Genomic DNA, 12860 nt, shown 5'->3' with positions numbered 1-12860 from the left:
AGCTAATAAAAACTATAAATATACTTCTGTCTTTTTTTTTCTAGGGGTATATCATGAAGAATATCTTTATCCTTCAGGTCAGTGAGATATAGATATAATGACAATCGTCACTATTTATGGGATTTCAAATGATAAAATAATGCTCATATTTTACTTTACTTTGGCTGTATTCTCTAGAGCCAGACTATGAAACTTCAGGTGTTTACAGCACAACTGCATCTACAGCAAACTTGGTAGGTACTTAATAATGGCAAACACTGAGCCATATGTACTAGGGCACTATTCTAGGAGCTATGCATATAAATATATTCAAATCCATGAGGCAATTAGTATCATTCTGATTTTGTAGATATAGAAATTAAATAACTCATCCAATATCATACTCAAATTCTGAAATTAGGGATTAATTTAGGGATATTTAATTTAATTAAGGGATATTCCTAATATTTGTTGTTAGTAGAAGAGGAAATTCTAACATTGGCAGTGATGATTTTTAGAGGATTTTATTATTTTTTATCAGTTAAAATGAAAAATCTCAGTCATTTAATACAGCAAAAATTTGCTTCTTGGTTATGCTACATGTCCAGCAGAGGTCTACAAGGACTTAGTGACACAGAGTGATGGGTGCTGCATCTCTTGATTGCCAAAGTGGGTAATAAAAGTGGGTAAATGGTACACTGACTCCTAGAGCTTCTATCAGAGGTGACACATGGCACTTTGTTTTCTACTGGCCAGAGCAGATCCACCTGAAAACTCTAATTTATTTGTTCTTGGAAGGCAAAATGTTGACAGCATTAAGGACTTACAGTATTGAACTAGTTCTCCCTCTCCATCCCACAGGCAAAATACTTGTTTCTACCCCCAGAAGAGACAGCCTAAAATTTCCATTCAGTGTAATCAAACTTAAAGCCCAGGATTTCTGGGTAATTTGTTAAACTCTTTATGTTGGATCCAAATATCTCTCCTCTTTATGCTGAGGCCTAAAGCAAAAGTTTTACTGTGCCCACCTATATCCAGGCTTTAGTTACAAAACAGGGGCTAAAATATTGCAATGAAAATCCCTAGAAAGGAAGAAAATGGTAGAAACATAGTTACTGTCCCATAGCAATTCTGAAATCTTCATAGGCAAACATTATGAACAGCGCCAACCAATAAATGGGGAACTATTCATTGGTTCATTGTTTCTGGTATCTTTTGGTGGTTCCAAGGCTCTTCTTTCCTTGGCTATATTTGAAATAGGCATTGGAGAATGATTATTCCCTGGCAACTGAGAAGCTTTTTCAGCCTGCTTCTTACAGAAAATGGGGGCCCCAGGCATTTTTTTTAAGAGTCATTTATTTTTTTCAAATTTTTATTAATATAAAGATAACTGATTTCATGTATGCCATAGGTACAATTCTAGGAAGATAACTATACTTCTCTCCCTTCTCCAATCTCCCTCCTTTCTTCCTTTCTTTTTTCCTCTTTAATTTTTGCAGGAACATAATTTAAGTCCACTGTATAATCAGGCATAATGCACCACTAACCATAATGTTCAACAAGTAATTTAAAGAACACAGATCCAATTCCATGTCCTTCTTCATGATAGCTCCACATTGTATTTGGTTACTTTAACCAATCAATTCTCAATTGCCAAATTCATGAACAAATTTGTTTACAATGTTTATAAAATAAGATAGAAGTTTGTGTTTTTTTTTTCTTAAATAAAGTCCACAGTTCCCCTAGGCAGCTCATGTCAAGAGCCTCGGGTGGTCACTGACGTCATATATGAGTGTTAATTGTTAAATTAACAACGGGAGTCACTGAGTACTAATTCCCCATGCAGGACTTCTGTCCTCAATGAGTTGCATTTATGAGAGTTAACTGTAAAACTAGTTCTCAAACTGTGCGTGTGTATGTGGGCAATTGTTGAAATCTTTACTTAGTATAAAGTTGGTCTTCTGTGTACAAAGTTAATTGAAAATAAATCTTAATGGAGATTGGGACTGGTAAGGGGAGAGGGAGGAGGAGGAAGGGTGAGAGCAAGGGTTGGAGGGCGGGTATGATGAGAAGAATAACTATATTCCTAAAGTTTTACTTATGAAATTTGTATTCCTTAAAAAATAAATACAAAAAAAAGACCACAGTTCTACAGGTGTATAAACAAGGGCTAGAAACAATGATCAAATCACAAGATATTTGGTTCCTATAATTTTTTTATATTCTGTGTTAACTACTACATGTAAGCAAAAACATACTTGCTGGCTTATCTAAGCATAATAGTTTCTAGTTGCTTCCATTTTATTGCCAAAGATAGGACTTCATTCTTTTTTTAAGACTGAGTAGTATTCCATAGTGTGTATATACATTTTCTTTATCCATTCATCAGTTGATGGACATCTAGGTTGATTCCATATCTTAGCTATTGTGAATTGATCCATAATAAACATGTAATAAACAAATAACTCATATGCTGCTTTTATATCCTTTGGGTAAATTCTCAGGAGTGGGATGGCTGGGTCATATGAGAGAGCCATTTTCACATTTCTGAGGAGTCTCCATAATGTCTTCCATAATGTTATACCAACAGTGTCTTAGGGTACCTTTATCCCCACACTCTCCCCAGCAGTTACTTTTTTTTTTTATTTTTGGATGATAGGCATTCGAACTAGGGTAAGGTGAAACCTCATTGCGGTTTTTGCATTTCCCTGATGGCTAGTAATCCTGAGCATGTTTTCATATGTCTGTTGGCCATTTGTATTTTATCCCTTAAAAAATGCCTGTTCATATCCATTGCCCATTTCTTGATTGTTTTATTATTGTCGAGTTTCTTGAGCTCTTTATAGATTGTAAATACTAATCCTTTATCAGTTGCATAGTTTGAAAATATTTTCTCCTATTCTGTGTTGCCTCTTCACTTTGTTGCATGTTCCCTTTTGCAGTGAAGAAGCTCCTTAACTTGATGTAATACCATTTGTCAATTTTTGCTTTTATTGCCTGGTCTTCTGGAGTCTTTTCCAAGAAATCTTTTGTCATATCTTGCATAAATACCCCTTATGTTTTCCTCTAGTGGTTTGATGGTAAAAAATTGTAGATTTAGATTCTTGATCCATTGCGAGTTGATTTTTGCATAAGGTGTCTTGTTTCATACTTCTGCATGCGTAGATCCAATTTTCCCAACACCTTTCGTTCAATAGACTATCCTTTCTCTAGGGATTGATTTTAGCTTGTTTGTCAAAGATTAGTTGATTGAGCTTGTAGTTGATTGTAGTTAATGGTGAGTCCAAGGGTGGTTTTTATCTCAGCTGAATGGTTTTTAGTTCTGGCTTATAGTTTCTTTGAGTAATTCATTTATCAGTTTGATCTTTTACAGTTTAAGATCAAAAACAGTTGCTTCTTCTACCCTAAGAGTTCCTGTATGCAAAGACTCTCTATTCCCTTTTATTCCTGCCTGCAATCGGCTAATTCTTACACATGTCTGTCTTCAGAACTTTCCTAGAAAATCAGTATTATGAAAAACTACATGGATTTCAGAATTTGTTATACCAAAAGACCTTTAAGTTCCATTTCCACTTTTTGAAGTATTCTCATATCTTGCTAAACTTTGCCACCAGTAGTCAAAACACAGTGTTAACATTCAATTTTCTGAGTCTCTTTTCCTAAGAGCTATGCATTCACAATCTCAGTTAGATTTTGGGTACAACACATACTCTTAGTTACATCTGTTTTACTCAAATTAAGTTATGCTGTCAAATAGCCCTCAAAATCCCAAAGGCTTATCACCAGAAAAGTTGTTGCTGCCAATGTTATATGTCCAGTGCAGGATGTAGCAGGTATCTGTTCTTCATGATCCTCAGGGACGCAGGCTGATGGATGTGTACTTTCACAATCACTTCAGTAGTTCAAAGATACAGAAATTGAACACCAGCAGTTAACCTTACTGCTTATATTTCAGTGTCCAAACAAGTTACCTGGCAATACTTAATTTTATTTGGGGCTGGAAAGGACCATCCCACTAGAAACTCAAAATGAGAACTGGAATATTTAAGTACTTACTAATAATTACCCTCTGTTCTCTAATTAGGTTTATACTTAACCTTGGCAGCTTTCTGTAATTTTTTTTTCTTTTTTTTACTATTTAGGCAATTCATCTTAGGAAGGAGAAAAAAACTCTGATATGTAATTATTTTCTCCTCCTTTGTTCTCTTACTTTGCACCTTTTAAAGAAACAGTTTTTCCTCCACCTCACCATTACTGTTCTCATATCACATGCTTTTATACCTGCTTTTGAAATAGCCATTCAAGTGAAAATGGTAGTTAAAAATCTAGCCATTAAGCATGCTAATACTAGGTACTTTCTTTTGTTTTTAATTTCATTTTTCACATGTTCCTTTTTCTTCTCAATTTGCTTTATCATAGCCTACCATAGCCTACAGTCTCTTCATGATGTTCCCCATGCCCACCCGCCCCCCCAAGCTGCCAAATCCATAGCAAATTTCTAAAGATTTTTTTCATATTATTCTGAGGGATGGAAGCCTAATATAGGATTTGAATAAATGTTTCTAGGTACAGAGCCTTCCAGGAGACCATAAACATTTATTCCATGTTCATCGCTCAACTAAATCCTTCTCCATAGTTGTTTAACACCCGCACAGGGCCTTCTGAGCTAGGGTAAATGTTTGTCTTTAGGCAGGTGCTTTGGCTGTACTTGAACACAAACTTTGGAAATGAGCCATCTTGTTAAGTGGGGCTCCTTTTCACAGTATGGTTCCTGTTGTTTCCTGTGATTGTTTCCCTGATTCTTTCTGCATATTGACCAGTATTACCAGTTTCTCCTGTGAGAGTTTTTGCTGCCATCATAGTCTCTCTTACATGAATTTGAGGCCTTCAAAACCATCTTTACTTTTATAAAGATAAGCTCTTCAGCCCAAGGGAAGTAGTATTTGGATCCTACTACATCTTGCTTAGATAAGATGCAGTCATGAGGCGGGCACTGTGGCATGGCAAGTGAAGCTGCTGCCTGCAGTGCTGGCATCCCATGTGGGCACTGGTTCGAGTCCCGGCTGTTCCACTTCCAATCCAGCTCATTGCTGATGCTCTTGGGAAAGCAATGGAGGATGGCCCGAATGCTTGGGCCCTTACACCCACATGGGAGACCCAGAGGAAGTTCCTGGTGCCTGACTCCAGATCAGCCCAGCTCCAGCTATTGGGTCAATTTGCAAAGTGAACCAACAGATGGAAGATTCATTCATTCATTCTCTCTCTCTCTCTCTCTCTCTCTCTTCCTTTCAAATAAATAAATTAATCTTTAAAAAAGATGCAGTCAGCTAGCCCATCCTTGTCCCAAGCTACATTATGAGATAGAATAGAGTCCTTTAGCAAAACTATTGATGGTTCTACTTCTAAAGCAAGAAAGCCTACTGAGAAAGGGTTAAAATTTCAGTTAGATTTTAGAATCTGCCTTGGGACTAGAGTTATGTGATCAGGATCTCGGTAGGTAGGTAACAAAACAGTCACCCAAATCAGGCTCTAGAGTGACACCTTTTAGAGCAGTATTACCTATCACTTTCAAATTTGCATTATTTCAGGACAGATCACTTTCATTTGATTTTATATGTTAAGCAGATCTTTTATTGATGTGAGGTTTGGTTTCTTGATTTCACTTTATTCAGTTGTATTTCTGTATTCCTTAAAGTCTCTTCAGGACAGAAGGCCATGTTCTGTACCTCCTCAGGATGCAGTTACCTCATTCAGCTACCCCCAAAAGGTAATCTGTTATCAAATCATTACAGTGATCTGAACAGAGAAAAATTATTTTCTTTTATCTCTGTAATAGTTCAAACAGCTGATTGTGTTTTAATATTATTAATACCTTGTGGTACCTGACACAGTGATTGTGTAAATTCATTCAATAAAATTGATTAAGAATCTACTGTGTTCCAGACACTGTTCTATGTGCTGGCATTAGACTACTCATAGTCAACCTACTGTGAACCTCTTCTGTGATGAATGAGTTAATATAAATTACCTGTCAGATCTATTTTACTGAAGCTTAAGTTTAAAGTTCTCCTGTGGAATAAGGAGTCAGCATAAAAAGATAACTGGAACCCTAGGAGTAAATAGTCATCCTGGGAAGTGCAAGAGATTGAGAAAAGAATCTAGAACAGAGTATGTGAGTCGACAAATTTTACAAAATGGGTAGAGAAGGAACAGTCGGGGGGAGGAAAAGTAGGAAATTGTATTAATCTGGAAGCCCCTGGAAAAGAGAGTTTCAAGGAGCAGTCAAGTATCAGTTGCTGCTAAAAAGTCAAGCAACATAAGGATTAATAAGTCTATTATGGTTTGTTGCCATGGAGACTACTGATGACTTTGAAAGCAGTTTTGGAAAACCAGAGAGGGTAAGGGTAGTAGGCACATTTCCGTGGGTGGTAAGGAAATGGAACTGACAGTGAGGACAGTGTGTTCAAGAAGAGTCTTGCCATTTATTTATTATCTCTGCACAAACTTGGACTGGATGCTGTGGGAAAGTAGTCTGTGTCATAAACAGAAAAAAACTTGTAGTCCCATGAAGTTACCAAATATGCAAAGCACCTTTCCTGTTTAAAAAGTGTGTGATTATTTTAAAAAATGTGACAAACTGGATATGTATCACAAATCTCTGTAACCATATACAGGAAACTCATAGATTATCTGTTTGGGGAAGAGGTAGTGAGGCAAGTAGAATACAGGTTGGAAGGAAACTTTTCATTGTATACAATTTGATACTTGATTTGTGAATCTCATTTATATATTTTCATGAAAATAATAGATTTAGAAGTTAAAGCGTTTGGAGCCAGTGTTGTCCCATAGCAGATTCAGCCACTGCCTGTAATACTGGCATTCAAGTAGGCACTGGTTCAAGTCCTGACTGCTCCACTTCCTATCCAGCTCCCTGCTAGTGTGCCTGGGAAAGCAGCTGAGGACAGCCAAAGTGCTTGGGCTCCTATACCCATGTGGGAGACCTGGATGAAGCTCCTCTCTTCAACCTGGCCTAGCCCTGGCTGTTGCAGTCATCTGGGGAATGAACCAGTGGATGGAAGATCTCTCTGTGTGACTTTTCCCCTCTCTCTGTGTGTAACTGTGCCATTCAAATAAATAAAATCATAAAAAGTTAAAGCTTTCAAATGAATCTGGGATCTTCTAAAAGAAATAACCTTCCTACATAGCATTTATGTGAGATGAACTTCTTAGTCATTTAGTTATCAAAATTATATCCTGAATTTTAGGATTAGATAAGGAACTAAAATTAGTTTGAGAAACCAAACTTAAGAGTTCTGAACTTTTTCTGCACTTATAGGAGATGGGAAATTCTCCAGTACTTGCAGCTTCCTGTGCCAATAATGTTCCAGCTCCAGTTTTATCTAACTGTACAGCAGCTGATCAAGCTAGTAGTACCGCTTCAGTTTCCTCACAGAATACTGTACCACCTCTATATGTATCTACACCTATACGAGGTAGACCAGGTAGGTTACTAATGGTTGTTTTCCTATTTAAGAACATATGCACGCAACTATTACAGTGATTGGATAGGATCATTTTAATTGCCAGAATTAAATTTATTAGTAAACTTTGTCATTGAGGAATTCATGATATGAGAGTCAGAGTTTCAATTTTTTCTTGCAGATTTGGCAAACAATTTAATAACATTTTGTACTTATCATTTTTCTTTTCTTTTTTTTAAACTTATATTTAATAAATATAAATTTCCAAAGTACAGCTTTGGGATTACAGTGGCTTTTTGCCTCCATAACCTCCCTCCCACGCGCAACCATCCCATCTCCCACTCCCTCTCCCATCCCATATCAATTATCTTTATATACAGAAGATCAATTTAGTATATACTAAGATTTCAACAGACTGCATCCACACAGAAGTACAAAGAATAAAGTACTGTTTGACTACTAGTTATGCCGTTAATTCACATAGTACAACACATTAAGGACAGAGATCCTACATGGGGAGTAAGTGCACAGTGATTCCCGTTGTTGATTTAACAATTGACACTCTTGTTTATGGCATCAGTAATCACCTGAGGCTCTTCTCATGCGTTGCAATGGTTATGGAAGCCTTTTGAGTTTGCCAACTCTGCTCTTATTTAAACAAGGCCATAGTCAAAGCAGAAGTTCTCTCCTCCCTTCAGAGAAAGGTACCTCCTCCTTTGATGGCCCATTCTTTCCGCTGGGATCTCACAGAGATCTTTCATTTAGGTCATTTTTTTTTTTTTTGCCAGAGTGTCTTGGCTTTCCGTGCATGAAATACTCTCGTGGACTTTTTAGCTGGATCCGAATGCCTTAAGGGCTGATTCTGAGGCCAGAGTGCTGTTCAGGACATCTGCCATTCTATGAGTCTGCTGTGTATCCCGCTTCCCATGTTGGATTCTTGGGCATTTAGGTTGATTCCAAGTCTTAGCTATTGTGAATTGAGCTGCAATGAACATTGAGTTGCAGACAGCTTTTTTATTTGCCAATTTAATTTCCTTTGGGTAAATTCCAAGGAGTGGGATGGGGGTTTTATGATAGGGTTATATTCAGGTTTCTGAGGAATCTCCAAACTGACTTCCATAGTGGCTTTACCAATTTGCATTCCCACCAACAGTGGGTTAGTGTCCTTTTTTCCCCACATCCTCACCAGCATCTGTTGTTGGTAGATTTCTGTATGTGAGCTATTTAACCGGGGTGAGGTGAAACCTCATTGTGGTTTTGATTTGCATTTTCCTGATGGATGGTGATCCTGAACATTTTTTCATGTGTCTGTTGGCCATTTGGATTTCCTCTTTTGAAAAATGTCTATTGAGGTCCTTGGCCCATCTCTTAAATGGGTTGTTTGTTTTGTTATAGTAGAGTTTCTTGATCACTTTGTGGATTCTGGTTATTAATCCTTTATCTGTTGCATAGTTTGCAAATATTTTTTTCCATTCTGTCGGTTGCCTCTTCACTCTCCTGACTGTTTCTTTTGCAGTACAGAAACTTGCCATTTGATGTAATCCCAATTGTTAATTTTAGCTTTTACTGCCTGTGCTTCTGGGGTCTTTTCCAAGAAGTCTTTGCCTGTGCCTATATCTTGTAGGGTTTCTCCAATGTTCTCTAATAACTTGATGGTGTCGGGTCGTAGATTTAGATCTTTAATCCATGTTGAGTGGATTTTTGTATAAGGTGAAAGGTAGGGGTCTTGCTTCATGCTTTTGTGTGTGGAAATCCAGTTTTCCCAGCACCATTTTTTGAATAGACTGTTGTGGGGAGCAACTGGGAGCAACTCGGACTAGACTAAGTTACTGGAATTAAGACTTATTCTATGCATCTGCTCTCCCACAATATGGCGCTGGGAGAGGAGGAAACAGCTTCTACACAGCTGCCTCCAGTTCAACCAAATAACAGCAGGACCTGCTCCTGATTGGAGGAGAGCAGCGTACTCGGCGTGTGGGTAGCAGAGTTGGGATTGGCGGAAGAGGACTATAAAGGAGGAGAGAGACAACATGCACCAGGAACATCTAAGGGGAACATCTATCTGAAGGAACACCTGTGCAGCCCCCCGAGAGAGCCGGCCGGCGGTGTGCCGCTCCCCCGCGGAAGTGGGGAAAGTGGCAGGGGGAACCGCCCTTCCACGGAGGTGGAAGGGACGGTAGCCAACACGGGAAGAACCAGCAGCAAACCTGGGGAGGGCTGAGCAGACAAAAGAACAGCGCAGGGTCCTGTGTCGTTCCTCCGCGAAGAGGGGGAGCGACAGACTGTCCTTGCTCCAGGAATTGGTTTTAGATCCTTGATCAAATATAAATTGGCTATAGATGTTTGGATTGATTTCTGGTGTTTCTATTCTGTTCCATTGGTCTGTCCATCTGTTTCTGTACCAGTATCATACTATTTTGATAACAACTGCCCTGTAGTATGTCCTGAAATCGGGTATTGTGATGCCTCCAGCTTTGTTTTTGTTGTACAAGATTGCTTTAGCTATTCGAGGTCTCCTGTGTCTCCATATGAATTTCAGCATCATTTTTTCCAGATCTGAGAAGAATGTCTTTGCTATTTTGATTGGTATCGCATTGAATCTATAAATCGCTGTTGGGAGAATGGACATTTTGATGATGTTGATTCTTCCAATCCACGAGCATGGAAGATGTTTCCATTTTTTGGTATCCTCTTCTATTTCTTTAAGATTTTGTAATTCTCATTGTAGAGATCTTTAATGTCCTTGGTTAAGTTTATTTGATAGTATTTGATTGTTTTTGTAGCTATTGTGAATGGGATTGATCTTAGAAGTTCTTTCTCAGCTGTGGCATTGCCAGTGTATGCAAAGGCTGTTGATTTTTGTGCATTGATTTTATATCCTGCTGCTTTGCCAAATTCTTCTATGATTTCCAATAGTCTCTTAGTAGAGTTCTTTGGATCCCCTAAATAAAGAATCATATCATCTGCAAAGAGAGATAGTTTGATTTCTTCTTTCCTAATTTGTATCCCTTTAATTTCTTTTTCTTAGCTAATCACTCTGGCTAAAACTTCCAGTACTATATTGAATAGCAGTGGTGAAGAGTGGGCATCCCTGTCTGGTACCAGATCTCAATGGAAATGCTTCCAGCTTTTCCCCATTCAATAGGATGTTGGCCATGGGTTTTTCATAAATTGCTTTGATTGTATTGAGGAATGTTCCTTCTATACCCAATTTCCTTAGAGTTTTCAACATGAAAGGGTGTTGAATTTTATCGAATGCTTTCTCTGCATCTATTGAGATAATCATGTGGTTTTTCTTCTGCAGTCTGTTAATGTGGTGCATCACATTGATTGATGTGCGCACATTGAACCATCCCTGCATACCAGGGATAAATCCCACTTGGTCTGGGTGGATGATTTTCCTGAGGTGGTGTTGCATTCTATTGGGCAGAATTTTATTGAGGATTTTTGCATCTATGTTCATCATGGATATTGGTATGTAATTTTCTTTCAATGCTGCATCTTTTTCCGGCTTAGAGATTAATGTGATGCTGGATTCATAGAAAGAATTTGGGAGGATTCCCTCTTTTTCTATTGTTCTGAATAGTTTGAGAAGAATTGGAGTTACTTCTTCTTTAGATGTCTGGTAGAATTCAGCAGTGAATCCATCCTGTCCTGGGCTTTTCTTTGTTGGGAGGGACTTTATTACTGATTGAATTTCTGTCTCAGTTATGGGTCTGTTTAGGTTTTCTATGTCTTCCTGGTTCAATTTAGGTCGGTTGCATGTGTCCAGGAATCTATCCATTTCTGATAGATTTCCCTGTTTGCTGGCATATAACTGTTTTTAGTAATTTCTGATGACTCTTATTATTTCTGTGGTGTCTATTATTACATTCCCTTTTTCATCTCCAATTTTATCGATTTGGGTCTTTCCTTTTTTTAGTTAGTTGGGCCAATGGTGTGTCAAGTTTGTTTATTTTTTCAAAAATCTAGCTTTTCATTTAGCTGATCTATTATAATGTTTTTATTGGATTCAATTTTGTTGAAATCTTCTCTAATTTTAATTATTTCTCTTCACCTACTAGTTTTGGGTCTGGTTTGCTGCAGTTTTCTAGATCCATGATATGCATTGAAAGCTCATTTATTTGGTGCCTTTCCAGTTTCTTGATGTAGGCACCTATTGCTATAAACTTTCCTCTTAACACTGCTTTTGCTGTATCCTATGAGTTTTGATATATTGCATTGTTATCCTCATTTACTTCCAGAAAATTTTTGATTTCTCTTTTAAGTTCTTCTATGACCCATTGTTCATTCAGGAGCATGTTGTTCAGTCTCCATGTGTTTGCATATGCTCTAGGGATTCCTGAGTTGCTAATGTCCAGCTTCATTCCACTGTGAACTAAGAAGCTGCATGGTATGATTCTAATTCTTTTGAATTTGCCGAGACTTGCTTTATGGCCGAGTATGTGGTCAATCCTAGATAGGTTCCATGTACTGCTGAGAAGAATGTGTATTCTTTAAGTGTAAGATGAAAGGTTCTGTAGATATCTGTTAGATTTATTTGGGCTATAGTGTCGATTAAATCTGCTGTTTCCTTGTTGATCTTCTGTCCGGATGATCTGTCTATTTCTGAAAGTGCAGTATTGAAGTCCCACAGTACCTTTTTTCATATTGATGGCCGTGTTTCTGTGTGTAACACATCTTTAAGCATCTTTTGCAGGGCTGCACAAGTGGCGACAAATTCTTTGAATTTCGGTTTGCTATGAAAGGTCTTTATTTCACCTTCATTCACAAATGAGAGCTTTGCAGGACATAGTATTCTGGACTGGCATATTTTCTGTCTTAGTACCTGGGCTTTATCTCACCATTCCCTCCTAGCCTGTAGGGTTTCTGATGAGAAGTCTGCTGTGAGTCTAATTGGAGATCCTCTGAGAGTAATCTGACATTTCTCTCTTGCACATTTTAGAATCTTTATGTTTCACTGTGGTGAGTTTGATTACAACGTGTCATGGTGAGGATCTCTTTTGGTCATGTTTACTAGGGGTTCTATAAGCTTCCTATACTAGGATGTCTCTGTCCTTCTCCAATCCTGGGAAGTTCTCTGCTAGTATCTCACTAAAAATGCCTTCTAATCCTTTCTCTCTCTCCATGCCTTCAGGAACTCCTAGAACCCGAATGTTGGGATTTTTAATAGCATCCTGTAGATTCCCAACAATATTTTTTAGATTTCTAATTTCCTCTTCTTTTCTTTGGTTTGACTGTATACTTTCCTGTGCTCTAAATCCGATATTCTCTCTTCTGCCTCACTGACTCTGTTTTTAAGGCTCTCAAATGCGTTTGTCATTTGATCTCTTAAATTCTTCATTTCATTTTTCTCTTCACTATCACACTTTCCTGTTCTATTAGTTTCTGCATTTCATT

General features: G+C 37.9%; 1 protein-coding gene across 20 annotated transcripts in view; it reads left to right on the top strand.

Annotated features, from left to right (window-relative positions):
* The window catches only part of LOC100342997 (ALG13 UDP-N-acetylglucosaminyltransferase subunit), a 96277-nt gene that overhangs the window by 55994 nt on the left and 27423 nt on the right, over positions 1-12860 (top strand). For 18 of the 20 annotated variants that reach the window (XM_089324197.1, XM_089324198.1, XM_089324203.1 and 15 more), the window contains 4 exons: positions 45-77; positions 178-233; positions 5675-5746; positions 7316-7481. In XM_089324197.1, the coding sequence (XP_089180323.1) occupies positions 45-77; positions 178-233; positions 5675-5746; positions 7316-7481 (327 nt within the window). Of the gene's footprint in view, positions 1-44; positions 78-177; positions 234-5674; positions 5747-6906; positions 7115-7315; positions 7482-12860 lie in introns of those variants that run through there. The other 2 variants (XM_089324209.1, XR_016227951.1) reach the window with 2 other exon arrangements.

The sequence above is a fragment of the Oryctolagus cuniculus genome, chromosome X (assembly GCF_051225735.1).
Source record: "Oryctolagus cuniculus isolate XC-2025 breed Fujian yellow rabbit chromosome X, ASM5122573v1, whole genome shotgun sequence".
Classification (NCBI taxonomy): domain Eukaryota; kingdom Metazoa; phylum Chordata; class Mammalia; order Lagomorpha; family Leporidae; genus Oryctolagus; species Oryctolagus cuniculus.
This window is presented reverse-complemented; position numbering and strand designations above follow the sequence as displayed.